General features: G+C 49.7%; 2 protein-coding genes across 35 annotated transcripts in view; one reads left to right on the plus strand and one right to left on the minus strand.

Moving 5' to 3' along the window:
• The window catches only part of LOC141573431 (uncharacterized), a 38,271-nt gene extending 34,802 nt beyond the window's left edge, over nt 1-3,469 (minus strand). For 13 of the 21 annotated variants that reach the window (XM_074341524.1, XM_074341527.1, XM_074341538.1 and 10 more), the window contains exons 1-3: nt 3,226-3,469; nt 1,421-1,799; nt 668-803 (exon numbers count right to left, since the gene is read on the minus strand). In XM_074341524.1, the coding sequence (XP_074197625.1) occupies nt 668-709 (42 nt within the window). In that variant the 5' untranslated portion in view covers nt 710-803; nt 1,421-1,799; nt 3,226-3,469. The remainder of the gene's footprint in view (nt 1-667; nt 804-1,420; nt 1,800-3,225) is intronic. The other 8 variants (XM_074341520.1, XM_074341519.1, XM_074341522.1 and 5 more) reach the window with 8 other exon arrangements.
• Nucleotides 3,470-3,524: 55 nt separating this feature from the next.
• On the plus strand, nt 3,525-11,080 carry LOC141573432 (GDP-fucose protein O-fucosyltransferase 2-like). 14 transcript variants are annotated; one of them, XM_074341549.1, is made up of 6 exons: nt 3,529-3,802; nt 4,131-4,192; nt 5,192-5,424; nt 7,555-7,656; nt 8,549-8,678; nt 10,275-11,080. In XM_074341549.1, the coding sequence occupies exons 1-4, from the start codon at nt 3,713-3,715 to the stop codon at nt 7,560-7,562; spliced, it is 393 nt and encodes a 130-aa protein (XP_074197650.1). In that variant the 5' UTR covers nt 3,529-3,712; the 3' UTR covers nt 7,563-7,656; nt 8,549-8,678; nt 10,275-11,080. The 14 variants fall into 14 exon arrangements, 12 of the variants coding, with proteins under 12 accessions (XP_074197642.1, XP_074197640.1, XP_074197643.1 ...); XM_074341547.1 differs by having other exon boundaries at nt 3,530-3,802; nt 7,555-7,721; XM_074341541.1 differs by lacking the exon at nt 7,555-7,656 and having other exon boundaries at nt 3,525-3,802; nt 8,621-8,678; nt 9,583-11,080.
• The last annotated feature ends 3,331 nt before the right edge of the window (nt 11,081-14,411 follow it).

The following is a 14,411-nucleotide window of genomic DNA, read 5'->3' on the forward strand; positions in this document are numbered from 1 at the left end:
TCAGGGAGTTTTGGACAAATCGAGAAATTGATGGCATGTCAATTTCCAATTCTGGTTGCTTCTACCAAAAGTATAGCAGTGAGATAGAGGAGAGACCCAGGACCCAACTCCGAGGCACATTCGCAGAAAATATTTGGGAAAAAGAGGAGACGTTGGCAAAAGACCAGCCAGTGGATCGAAAGCAGAGCGATGGGCTGGAGGCCAAGTGAAGCAGGAACACGGGGGAGGAGAAATGGAAGAGCCGGGTCAAATGCTGCCAAAGGGCCATGCATGATGAAGACTAAAAACTGACCACTATATTTAGCAACGTGGGGTCACTGATGGCCTTGACAGCGCAGTTTCCATAGAGCGAGGGATCAGGGGAAAAGCCAGAGTGGGTGCAAAAGGGAATGGCTCAAGAGAATATGCAGACAGTGAGTTTAAACGACTCATTAAAGATTTGCTGCAAAGACATGGGGTGGCAATTGGTGGGGGCCAATTAGAGTCAAGGAGTGCTGTTTGTTTCTTTTAAGAGGATGGACTTTTATATACTGATAGGAGCCAACTAGCAGTAGAACAAAATAGATGAGGTAGTGACAGAGAGGATGGATGTGGGAGTGACAGCCCCGAGAAGATTGTATGGATGGGCCCCCTGGTGACTTTTGGATGACCTGGCTTTCGATGTCACCTGTAATAAGAGGTGGGGCAGCGAGAGTGAGGTCACAGACATCAGAAGGCGAGCGGATGTGCTGGGAGTTGCTGGTGAAAGTTCTTTTCTCTTGGCTTCAGTTTGCTTGGTCAAAGTAGAAAAGTAAACTTACCAGCTGAGGGACGAGAAGGAATAGTTACTGGAGTCATGAACAGAAGATATGAAAGAGACTTCAGGGACAATGGGACAGTGAAAAGAGCAGAGGGAGACGGGGGGAGTGTGCTCTCAGAAAGTTACGTTTTATCTTTGAGGTCCCCAAGTGTTGGATGTGTGATTGCCCTTCCTGCTGTCCACGAAATAAAAATTGAGTATGGTTCAGGGAAAATGCTATTTCATTCTAAGAGGCTGCCTGTTTCTCAGGAACGGTCATCTTAAACTGCAAACACTACAAAAATGTTGAAAAGAAGAACTTGTGTACCCAATGACCCACTATTTTCTATAAATTTGGTTGCTATTTACTTCCCCTATCAATACCACAGAACCGATACTGCCTAGGATGGAGATACATCGATGCTTAAATGGAAATGAAATCTGTATCTTTTCCCTAAACTCCATGGCTTCCTTAACATCCCATTCCCCTTGGAATTTAGGGGTGTCCGGTATAAGAAATAAGAAACAGTTTGAGAAAATCCCGGCTCAGAATTACACAGCACAACCTCAGCTCAGAAGTATACAGCCATAAAAATGTTTAGAAGCAAAACTCCATAACTACTCTTAAAGAATTTTGCAAACCTGGGCCTGCCCAGATGTTTCCAAACTGGAAAGGTACTCCAATCAGTTGACCGGTACGGGAACCAGAGGCTGGTCAGCCTTTTCTGTAAAAGCCAGAGACTAAATATTTTCAGTTTTGCAGATCATTTTGTTGTAACCATGCAGGTCTGCAATAAGAAAGCGAAGAGCACTGGGAGACACGAAACAAATGGGCATGCCCACACCCTCCCTTCCACTCAGGGCAGCTTCTCTGTGGTGGGGAGCTTTGCCACAATGACTTGTTTCTTTGTTTCCATTGGTTTCTTTGTTTCCACCTTACTGCTCAAACTCAGAACTTCAAGTGAGCCTGGTCCTTCAGCATCCATGCAGAAAGAAGGCTGAGTGGGGGTGGGGATCCCACCTGACAGAGAAGAGAGATGGCTTGTCACCATGACATGAGACAATCACACCTTCCGGGGAGAAAGGGAACAAAGATAAGGGAGGGGCACAGCAGTGGGACCCCTGGGTCACCTGCCAGGCTTGCTCTCCCTCCACGGCCACCCTGGGGGCCTGGGTGGTGTTTGAACTCAGCTACAGTGATTAGGCTGAGGGGACTCAGGATAAAGGACCCTCCGTCTCCACACCGGGTTCCAAACGCAGCCTCTCTAAGTCTACCCTCTGAATTTCTGGAACTCAGCTGGAAGAATACATGATCAGGCCAGACCCAGAGCCCAAGCCAAACACGACAAGGGTCACGTGGGGTTGTAACCCCGTGCTCAGCGGTCGGGGTCTCCTTGCAAATCTGCAGAAATCCCTGTTCTGCCTCATTCCTGGGAGAAACCCCACATCTCTTCCTGCTCTGTCTGTTCTTCTCTTGAGGCTATTGTCCTGGAGGGATGCAGAGTCCTTGAACCTGGCCCTCCAAACGTACATAAGCAGCCTGTTCAATAAAACAAATTATGCACTTTTTCACATTTGCCAGTTTTTTGATTCCAGAAAGGCTGCGGGACTCTTTATCACTGTCTCCTGTGCCCCCACCACTTGGTGGCCCTCTCCTCATGGAAACACGATTTCCCACAACTGCACCCTGCCTCCCTGCTTGTCAGAGGGGAGTGACCCACAAAGACACAGGTGTTTGTGAGGATCCTGTCCCCCAGCAGAAAGCCTACTCCTGGAGCCACGGACAGGGATCTGGCCTCCTGAGCCGCTCAGCTCTAATTGAAAGCCTAAACTGGGGACCCCGAACATTGCTGACTGACTTTCTGAGTCACCTGGGCTGGAAGGGCCTGATTTTTCTTTCCAAGAATGGATGTAGCGCAGCCTCCATTTTCAGGGCTGACATTCATGACGTATCTAGTTCCCCCAAATGCACCCCAGGAAGGAAAGGCCCTTCCATCCCACTGGTTAGAAACCCAGCCCAGGGGAGTTCCGAAGCACTGCATTGCTGTCAGGTCCAGCATCCCTGCAGAGTGGCCCCTGCCCCTGAATGAGCCCCTTCCCTGGGCCTTCCCTGCCTCGACATGACCACACCCCAGGTGGTGCTGGGGAAGGCAGGGAGTGCAGTGAGGGGAGGGGGGAAGCAGAGCCCCTTGCTCTGGAGTGAGGAGACCACAGAGAAAGGCACACATCACCCCGACCCTATACCGCAAACTCTTAGCCCCGCCAACACAGGGGCCGCTCTGCGCCCTCTCACCGTGGCTCTCCTGTGAGACTGCACCCAACCCGACATCTGGCACCCAAGCCCTACCTCCCCTCTTATGACAGATCCCGTCTTCTTGGAAACTGCCTAGCAGCGCGTATTCAAGGCCGGCAGCGGGCCTGGCGGATCTGCACTTCAGGTGCCCTACCTGGCCAGCCGTGCGTGCCTGGGCTCAGTCCTCTTTCTTGCCCACCGGTAGCCTGGGTCCACGTCCGGTGCAAGCGGAGGCCACGGAGCCCAGGCTGATCCCCACACACGGACAGGTGAGGGTGCCCCCGCCTCGCTGCCCCGCTGCCCCGCCCACTGTTGGCAGCAACACCCCAGCCTCCGGCCGGCGCCACATGCAGGTCAGGACTTCCGCGCGGCCCTGCCCTCCCCGGCCCCGCCCAGCTGTCCCATAAGCCTCCTCCCACCCCCGTCCTGGCTGTGCCCTGGCTCCCATTGGCTCCGCAAGTTCTGCCCTCGCACAACTAGACTCGGGAGGACGCACGACGCAAGCGCTAGGGGAGGGCCCCGCGGAGTTGCCATGGTTACAGGCGCCACGCTCTGCGCGGGCCGGCGTGCACTTCTGGGGCGGGTAGCGGGCTCCGGAAGTGTGCAGCTGCCCGGGACCATGGCGGTGCTTGCTGCTGGGGATGGCGGCTTGCTCGGCCGGGCGACTAGTTCTGGCCTGGTCAGTCGGCGGCCGACATCCTGTCTGGGGCGGCGTCCCACAGACGGTAAACGTACGTCCGTGCCGTCGGTGGGGCCGGCGGACATGAACCGGGGTGGGATCGGGGTTGGGGCGGTGGCCGGGGAGGGCTGTGGTGCCGGGGAGCGTGTTGGGGCGGGGCGGGGCAGGGCTTGGGCACAGCCTCAAGCTTTCCTCCCCCTCAGGCCCTGGGGCTGGGGCCGCGAGTCTGGGTCTCCCTTGGTGGCCGCGGCCTCCCAGAACCCCCCGGGAAGGGCAGGCGGAGGACCCATCATAGATGAAGCGGGGCCTTACCCGGGTTTTGAAGAGCCCCAGAATCAGATGTTGGAATGGGGTGGCTTATCAGTCTTGTTTCTCTGCAGGGAAATTTCAGTTCCATCCAGATGTTGGTTCCTTCAGTCAACCTCAGGAATAAGACACAAGGGTCAGTGCCGATAAGCAGTTATCTAAGGCTTGACTCAAAATAAACTATGCGGGGTGTAGGGATGGTAGATGGGACCCTCCCTCTTGAAGTTAGCAGTCTTCTGGAATTAGAGGCCCCAGTTGAGGATTACATCCTCATCTGCAGTAATGGAGTTTGTGAGAAACACACAGAGAAGGGAGGGGTGTGGTGGCGGTAACTCATTACAGAATCCAGGACCCTTGCCTGGCTCTTGTGTAGAAGAGTCTCGCCTTGGATAGGGCAACAGTTATCAAAGTGTATCCAAGGCCCCTGAGGTGCAAGACCATTTTCATAGAAACGCCGGGATGTCACCTGCCTTTTGCACACTCTTGCTCTCCCGAGTTCCTGCGGGGTTTTCCAGGGAAAACCTGGCCTGCGATATCACAAAACAGGGAATGCAGAGGCAGATAGGAGAATTCAGCTCTCACCAGTCCAAAAGAGATTTGCAGAAATTAAAATCACTGCTATTCTTCTCACTAATGATTTTTCTTTTGAAAAATAGAATTATATTTTGTTTAAGAGTATTAATGGTAACTTACAGTAGATTGTTAATATTTTTAAGTGAATTCATACACTTTTTCTAACTTCTTGTTTAACTTCTAACACAGGAAATATTGATAGATTAAACTCACATAAATAGCAGCCTTTTGGAGTTCTCAGTAATTGTTAAGAGTGTATAGGGTTCTGTAGAACAAGGAGTTTGAGAGCCCCTGGAGAACGGGTGCTCAGATGCTAGTCGGGTGCTTAGTGGTGTTAGACGGATGCCAAGATGTCTTCCGCAACTGCTCCCGGACTTGAAGTAATTGGCCACATGGAGATGGGTGGGCAGTGCCTCCACTTTACAAACCAGAAGCTGCTGAACGTGTCTGGAGTCTAGGCCATGGGCTGTGCAGGGATTCCCGTTGTATCTGTTCTATCTAAGCCTGGATTCCTGTGCAGAGGCCTGGCCCTGAAGACCCGCTCTCCTTTGCTCCCTGCCAGGTACCTTCTGTGTGACTTCAACCCTCCAGAGGGCTTCAACCTCCGTAGGAACGTCTGCATCCACATTGCCTTCCTCCTGAAGACCCTGCTGAAGATGGAGGAGCCGGTACTGGTGCAATTCCCTTGGGGCCACCTCTACCACTGGCAGAGCCCCGATCCCTGGTCCGACTCCTTTGACCTCCCAAGTCTCAACAGAAACATCCCTGACATTGAGTACGAGCAGTTCATTGCAGGTGAGGTGGTGGTCATTTAACTGGGGCCAGGTGGTCTTTGTTCTGGTTCCGATCTGAACATCGGGCCATCTTACTTTGGACTTGTCGGTCTGCTTAGGGGCCCTGCTCATGTTTCCTTCACTGCAGGTGAATTTGGTTTTTCCATAGTTTTTTCGGGAAATCAATTTGAAGTGTATGAGCTCTATGTCCCCTCCCCTCTGAAAACCCTGGCCTCCTGGTGAGATGGAGCGGTGACAAGGAGGCCACTGCCACAGAGGCCCTTGTCCCAGAAAGAGTCGCTCGCTGTGCACTCAGGGCTGTTCTTACCTGTAGGAAAACACGATGTGTGTGTAACATGGGCCACGTGCTGGAGAAGATATGTAACTGCCCATCCAGTATAATTTGGTCCTGCTCAAGCTACCCATTTTAAATTTTGTAAGAGGGAAGAGTTCAAGATTTTCTTTGAATAAAGGTATTTAGAGCTTATCAATTTTTTTAAAATTGAAATGTGATTGATTTACAATGTTTTGTTAGTTTCAGTTATACAGCTGTTTTGTTAGTTTCAGGTATGCAGCATAGTGATTCAGTTGTACATATACATAGTCTATTCTTTTTCAGGTTCTTTTCCATTATATGTTGCAAGATACTGAATATTCTTCCCTGTGTTCTACAGTGAATCCTTGTCGTTTGTCTGTTTTACATATAGTAATTTGTATCTGTTAATCCCAAACACCTAAGTTTGTTTTATAAGCCTGTGAGTCTGTTTTTTGTTTTATAGATAAGTCCATTTGTATCATGTTTTTAAAAATTCCACATATAAATGATATCATATGATACTTGTCTTTGTCTAACTTATTTCACCTAGTGAGATAATCTCCAGTTCCATCCATGTTGCTGTAAATGGCCTTATTTCCTTCTTTGTTATGACTGAGTAATATTCTGTTATATCTAAATACCACATCTTTATCCAGTCATTTGTCAGTGAATGTTTAGGTTGCTTCTAGGTCTTGGCCATTGTAAACAGTGCTCCTGTGAAAATTGGGGTGCAGGTATCTTTTGGAATGAAGGTTCCCTCTGGATATATGCCCAGGAGTGGGATTGCTGGATTAGGTGATAAGCCTTTTTTTTTTTTTTTTGTCTTTTGAGGAATCTCCATACTGTTTTCCACAGTGGCTGCACCAAACTACATTCCCACCAACAATGTAGGAGGGTTTCCTTTTCTCCACAGCCTCTCCGGCATTTATGGTTTGTGGACTTTTGAATGATGGCCATTCTGACTGGTGTGAAATGATAACATTGTAGTTTTGAGTTGCATTTCTCTGATAATTGAACGATATTAAGCATTTTTTATATGCCTATTGGCCATCTGTGTGTCTTCATTGGAGAATTGCTTGTTTAGTTGTTCTGCCCATTTTTGGATTTGGTTGTTTATTTTTTTCTTATTAAGTTGTATGAACTATTTATATAGTCTAGAAATTAAGCCATGGTCAGTCTCATCTTTTGCAAATATTTTCTCCCATTCCATAGGTTGTCTTTTAGTTTTACTTATGGTTTCTATTGCTGTGCAAAAGTTTATAAGTTTAATTAGGTCTCATTTATTTATTTTGGCTTTTATTTCTGTTGCTTGGGTTGCTTAGATTGCCCTACAAAAACATTGCTGAGATGTATGTCAAATAATGTTTTGCCTATGTTTTCTTGTGAGAAGTTTATAGTGTCGTGTGTAATATTTAAGTCTTTAAGCCATTTTGAGTTTGTTTCTTTTTGGTTTTTTTGCGACTCTATTGTATGCTTTTGATTTGTGGTTACCTTATTCTTCAAATATATCAGCCCATTACTATATCTATTTCCTTTAGACTGATAATCACGTAGGCTCCAACACATCCTAAGAATAACGAAGAAAAAAAAAGAAAGAAAAAAATCTACATTTTCTTGCTCCCCTCTCCCATTCCCAACTTTTTTTATTTTGATGTCCTTTTTCATTTTTACATCTTTATGTTTATTCTCTTGCAACTCGTTTTTGCATTTCCAACTATGGTTTTCCTGTTTCTATAGCATCCTGCTTCCTTTCTGTTTAGAATAGAACCTTTTAATGTCTCTGTTAGGTTCAATATTGCTGAGTTATCTCACCTCCCCCTCCCCCCTTCCCCCCAGGCCTCTGAATCCTCAGTCCAGGGAAGCTAAACCATTCTAGCCTTCATCGGTTCTGGGAAAGCAATCTTCAGAGTGGGAAAAGACATTGAAAAATAATATTCTGTGAGTTGCACTCTACCCTTGCCCAGAGATGAGAAACATCTGAAGGTGGAGGAAAACAGTTGGAGGTGGGGAACACAAAGTCTTTTCTCCTTTTGCTACTGAAGAAATGATTGCTTTTGTAATTAGTGATGATGCCCTTTAAATTGGTGAGATCGAGATTCCACAGCTTCAGCGCCTGTGAATAACCAGCTGGGAGAAAGCTCTCTAGGGCCCCTGCAGTGGGAAAGGCAGCCCCTCTGAGCACCTGTTGTTCTGTATTCTTCCTGCCTCCACACGGGTTCCCTAGGCACCGTGCAGGACGATGCAGTTACCCAAGGTGGAGGACGGGGAGACCCCTGCTGTGTGGCGAGCCACAGAAGCCCACACTTGAAGGACAAAATGTAGAGTAGTGGGGCGGTCATAGGAACAGGGGATGGTTGAGACCCAGGATGGTGTCCTGGAGTCCAGCAGCCAAGGCTGGTGGGGCAGATGGGGCCCTGGGGCATGGGCAGTCCTTGAGGGATCTGAAGCAAAGATAGGAACCAAGAGACTGGATTCGTGTGGGGGTACGGCACCCCTTGGATGCTGCGGGGCAGCTCAGTGGGCCCAGGGGGAGCGGGCACTTCCCCAAAGCTGGGTTGACAGGTCACAACCAACTCACTGGGGACCGAGAGGCACTGAGTCATTTTTAACTTTTTGTCCCTCTTCCTGGAAAAGAAACTGCTGCCTGTTAAATAGCCTGTGTCGTTAGTGAGAATTAAAGACATGAAGCAAGATTGCCTCAAAAGTCATCCATTGTGTAGTTGTTAATAAGGGTCAAATGAAAACTTGAATAGATGAAATGAAGCATTCATCAGAGGATTTGAAACTCCTTTAAAATAAAAATTCTTGCTGCCTTTGTTCTTCATTTCAGGGTTCACTTGGTGATAATAATCATAACCAAAGCAACAGCAAACCCTTACAGTACTCTGTCCTGCTGTTCCAGGAACGCTGTGTTCATGACAACCCAATGAGTTGGCACCACTATGAGTTCCACTTTAAAGGTAAGGACATTCATTAATCACACGGCTAATAAATGGCAGAGCTGGGACTTGAACCCGAGCTCTCTGGCCCCAGAGACCCCTCTCAGCCCCTTCACTGCAGCTCATCACTTGGCATGCCCGACACAGGCCAGCATTTACGAGCAGTGTGACCTTGGCCAAGGCTGCTTCACTGCTTGGTCTCTGATTCCTCATCTGTAGAATGGGGGTGTGGGCAGTGAACTCTGTGAGCTCAGTGGTCACTTCCTCCAGCTCTGCAATTCTACTGCTTTGAGTTAGTATAGTAAGTATCCGAGCCCCTACATGGCCCACACATGGGCTGGCGCTTTGCTAGGCCCTGGGTTACGGAGCAAAGTAAGATCCGCCTGCTCCTCCGAGGAGCCTGTGTCCCTCCACGGCAAACAGCTGCGAGGCCCAGGCTCCCTCGCTGGCGGTCGGGGGCTGGGCAGGAAAGTCTGATAAGAGAAGATGGAGGCAGAGCCCCTCCGGGAACAGTGGTGGCCACACAGCTCTCAGGAGCGAGAGCCTCTGTCCAGGCTGCTGACAGGGGGATCCTCATGAGGCCAGTATTCCCCCCAACCTAAGCCCTCAGGACAAAGATCCAGCCATCCCTGCAGTGTCACCATAGAGCCAGTCCATCCTCATCACTGTGCCTCTGTGCTCCTTTGTCCTCGGGCCTCTCTTCCCCCTACACCCAGAAGACTCTTCTCCCTCTCTTCTCTGAGTGCCCCCTCACTTCACCCGTGGTCCCTGCTTCCTGGGCCACCATCACTGGAGTTGACGCTTTGCACCTTCACAACCCCGTTTGATCAGGAGCCTGGGTTGGCCTCCTTGTGCTCACTTTCCACCTTCAGATGATTGCTCCTCCCCTCGTGGGAGCACATGGAAAACCCAGATCCTTTCCTAGCAGTGCCTGCCACCCTGGCCTCCCTGCTCATCTGCCTCAGTCAGGAGCACCTGGACCACCAGCTCTGTATTGCCTCGCCTCCTACCATCAAGACGTCAAAGTTCATTCTCCTTCCACCTCCCAGTATGGTCATTGTAGGGTCTTCTTCTCCATCAGCCTGAGCCAGCCACCCCCCATTCACCCTACCCCCGGGCTCATACCCGGGCGTGTCTCCACCCCAGGTCCAGCCTCTCTCCTTTAAGTGCCCACCTCTAGCCGTCCAGCTTCTTCTCCACCAGCCTCCCTGGCCCTCCTTCACCCTCACTGGGGCATCATGCGCTGACTCCTCTGCTTTCCTGCCTGTCCACGTTCCTCTTACTTCCACTTCCCCACCTTCCGGCTCTGCATCCACAGTCAGCACTCTCTTTATGACAGACAAAACGCCCTTGAGCCTTGACCTTTTCAGTTCCTCACCAGGCCGACTTCCATCTCGGTTCACCCAGCTCTACTTGTTCTGAGCCTGCAGGCAGCAGGCTCTCCCAGCACAGATTTCCAAGACTACAAATCAATGCCCACCATGTTGCCGCTGCCAGGCAATCCTCCAGGATTTCTATAGTGAGCACATTTCCCCACTTATCACTCAGTGGTGTCAACATTCTCTGCTCTCTGCACACCTCTAACCTTCCCTCTGTCTCTTCCCTGACTCCCAGCAGATGGTCATGCCTCCTGCTTCAGAGAGAATGACATGTCACTGGAAAGGAACTCGCTCACCTGCAGCAAATCTGCTCACCTCACCTTTTATCTGTCCCTTTCCCACCTGGACTGTAGCTGTAGTTGTTCTTAATTCAGTGAGTTTAGTTGACATATATACACACAGTTAAAAGCATAGCACACTATCGGCTACCTTCTAGGGGTTACTTTTTCAATTTAACATGGAGTGTGTGATTCATCCACTTCATTGCATGTACCTGCAGTTCATTTGTTTTAACTGATCTTAAATGTTGTGTGTGTGAAAGTAACACAAGGCAAGGGTAAGCCAGGATTCAGGATGCTGGTTACTTCCTGTGAGAAGAGGCCAAGAGCAGGATAGGTAAAGAGGACACAGTATGTCACTGTCAATATTCCTGTTATGATGCTGGGTGATAGGTTCATAACTGTGTCTTATAATATTAATTTTAATACATAAATAATTCTGACAGGCAAATAAGATGAGAATGTGTCATGAACCAAGACATACAATGGGTAATATTACATCATTATTGTTATGTAATCTTGTTATATTATATATTAATCATAATCTTACATTATTTGTTATGGGTTATATATTATATAGATGCATGAATAATATATTATGTATATAAACACCTACATATGCATTATATACTATCTGCTAATAAATAAACAGAAGATAATATGCTAGTATATCTTCTATTATGTATTATTTAATAAATAATAACATACTCTATCCTGTTATATGACATGGAACATAATCTTTAATAAAATAAGAAATCTGTCAATATATATTGGTAATTAATAAAATATAAAAAAACAGCCCACAGCTTTTAACGCCGACACCGCTCCAGCTGTCACTGTGATTTCTCTTCCCTTTCATGGCCGAGGTCCTCACAGTGCTATCCGTTCCCCCTTTCATCTCCTTATCCTGAACCTTCCTCCTCCTCCCATCCCATGCTGCCTTCTGCCCCGTGGCCCCTCTAGTCTCCAGCGGCCTCTGGGGCACTGATCTGCGGGCACGGTCTCAGGCCCCAGCTCACCTGCCTGTCCGCCGCCTCTGCCACCGCTGGTGGGGGCGGGGCGGGGGTCAGAGTGCACCCCTTGTCCTGGAAGAGAACACAGCACAGACTGTGACCAGCAGCAGGTGTGGCCGGGAACTGCAGGACTTGGGGGAGAGCCAGACTGTCTGCATCCAGACCTGGGGCACTTGGAGTGTGAAGAAGCCCCGTCCTCACTGCCCCTGAAGTGAGGAAAACACCCTCAGGTGAGTTAAAGTGCTTATGACCTAGGTCTGTTGGCTGGAAAGGACAAACGGGCCCCTAAGGGGAGGGTAGTTGATGTTCCAGGCCCCACCAAAGCCCTAAGGGCTGGCGGGGAACCAGGCTGGACGCTCCACTGGACCCAGTGCCCCCTCGGGGGTGGGGCCTTCGGGAACAAGCAGAAAGCCCTCTGTCTCTGGGGGGGAAACGGGGCAGTGTGGGAGCATCCCTGAAGCGAGTCAAGTGAAGTCAGGGCCTGTGGGATCCATTTGTATGGCCACATCGAGCCTCAGCAGAAGCCACAGCAGGAGTGGATTCCTGTCTCTCCAGCTGTCATCCTCGTGTCTGAGTGCCAGGCTTCAGACCCGATCCCCTGGGGCGCTAGGACAGTTATAGAAAGAGGCGGCTCGGGGAGGCCTCAAGAGGGTGGTACTGGCCTTGCTGCCAACACGATTACATGAAGATCAAACAATCCATCGATGGGAAGAAAATAAGAACCATGGTCACCTCTGGACCCCAAGCTTAGACCTGGTGCATGGGGGACATTTATCGACAATTCAGCGAGGTTCTGGCCAGAGCTAGAGGCCAGGGCAGCAAGCCGGGAGTGACCCTGAGGAGCATCATTGTGCAGAGGCTGGACTGGGTGTCTGCAGGCTCCTCCCAGGAGAAGCCTCAGAGTTTGGGAAGTGGCTAACATGGTTCCTTCATGTCACCAGCAAGTGGTGCCACCTGTGGAAAATCAGCTGTGATCCTGAGATGGGTCAGCCCTGGGTGATGTGATAAAGGCTCCTACAAGAGGGGGCGCCAGATGGACAGTGAACCAACCAACAGGCTGATGAGATTCCCACCTGTGTTTATCGTGCTTTCGTAGCCAAAAATGAGGAGAGAGTTGAATGGCTCACCATGAATATTTTAACAACTTTAGAGAGTTCCATGTCTCACTGCATTTAAGTGTCACCTGGAAGAATTCAAGCAGTGTCTAGACCCAGGGGAGGCAAACGGCCTCTCGGTTCCTCTTCAACCTGGCAAACCCAGCAGCCCTCTATGGCCAGACCTTGGCAAGTGCCTTCCCTTGTTATAACAAAACCCTTCCCCCGCACGCCTGTGGTAAGCTTTTGTTTTTTTTTAATTAATGGGAATGAAGGTACCTTACAGCCTCCACAGACTTTTCCTTAGGGCTTCTCTCCTTAGACCCGGGCCCCCCGCTGCCCTGGGTCCTGCACTGCAGAAGGTTCCCCTGGCCCTGACACTTCCTCTGGCCACGCCCTCCATCGGGTGGAGTCAGCAAGGCCAAGGGGACATGGTCATTGGCTCCATCCCATGCTCTAGAAACCCAGGACGCCGAATGCCCTGCCTCAGCAGCCCCTGACCCATTTCTAGTGCCTGCACCGGCTCTCCCCGGAGTTCAGATTCCCAGGACTCACAGAGAGGCCAAAGGGCAGCTGTTTGCATGGAGGTTATAGGCAGAGCCCGGACGTGAAATCTGAGTGTCCCCCTGTGCACATCCAAGGCCACTTATGGCAAGGGATGGACCCAGCATTGGGAAGAAAAGGGTCAGGCTAGTGATCAGAGTCTGGGAATCAGCTCTCCCCACACACTCACTTTCTTTGCAGGACTCCCCTGAGTCTGGTTGTTCTAATTTTGAACCTGGCCTTCCCCCTTATAATGAATGTATATTTGTAAAGGCAGGACTTTAGAACCTACTGCACTTAAAATGTTTAGATATATAGAATGTGAGCTCCCAGGTATGCTCTGGCCCTGCACTTCCAAGGGTCCAGAGCATTTATGTTGGCTCTACTGAGACTGTAAGTGGCAAAGACCATCTCCAGAGAGGAGGGGCTCCTGCTTCACGGTCCGAAGTCAGGATCTTCTGAGCGGATAAAACAATGGACACTGAGACCCTCAATTGTAAATTGATTTAGAATAACGCCAAAGGTGTGTATGACGTGTGTGTGCGCACGCACGCACCTGGGGAATTGTGTGGTACATGACTGTGAGTGTGTGTGTGGCTGTGCGCGCACGCGCCTGGGGATGTGTGTGGTTGTGTGTATGCTATGTGTGTGTGTGCGTCTGAGGACGTGTATGGTTGTGTGTATGGTATGTGTTTGTGTGGTACATGAGTCCATGTACGTGTGTGTGTAGGGAATGTATGTGGGCCAGAGTCAGTGCGTCTGCACGTGTGTTTGTGTGTATGTGCATGCATTAGTTTTAACAGTAGAAGCTGTCCTTTAGAATTATGAAGTAGTAAAATTTGTATGATGTCTTTTGCTGTATAATTCAAAATTAAAAATATCTTCAGTCACTAGAAATTTATTCCCCCCCGATTCTGACTTTATTTTTCCATATTGATATGTCTTCATTTTACTGATGAAGAAACTTAGCTTAGAGATGTTAACTGACTCAACCAAGGACATGGAGCTCGCGCACCCAGGGCCAGGACGCAGTCCAAGCCACGCTGCTCCAGAGGCCTGGAGCCCTACTCAAGATCACGCGTTGCCTCTTGGCGGGGGAACAGATTCTGATGGGCTGTGGCCAGCGTGCAGGCTGCCCAAACTGGGGACACGGGAAGCCGGGCAGAGAGTACCAGACAGCAGAGAAGAGTGAAGCCCTGCTCAGAAATTAGATACGTTCCTAGATCTTGGATGAGTAAGGAGGCTCAATGCTCATCCTTGATCCCTTTGCTGGTGGCCAAAAGGGACCAAGGTCCACGAGAGCACTTCTGGGAGCTGCCTGCCAAAACCTGCAAAAGGACTGCTCAGGACTGGCTCTGCAGTAGGAGCAGAGGAAGGAAATGTCACCTCTTGGTGGACATTATTGGTGATGGCAGTAGGAGGCCTAGCAGCCTCGGTATAGTGGTGG

The sequence above is a fragment of the Camelus bactrianus genome, chromosome 15 (genome assembly GCF_048773025.1).
Source record: "Camelus bactrianus isolate YW-2024 breed Bactrian camel chromosome 15, ASM4877302v1, whole genome shotgun sequence".
Lineage (NCBI taxonomy): Eukaryota > Metazoa > Chordata > Mammalia > Artiodactyla > Camelidae > Camelus > Camelus bactrianus.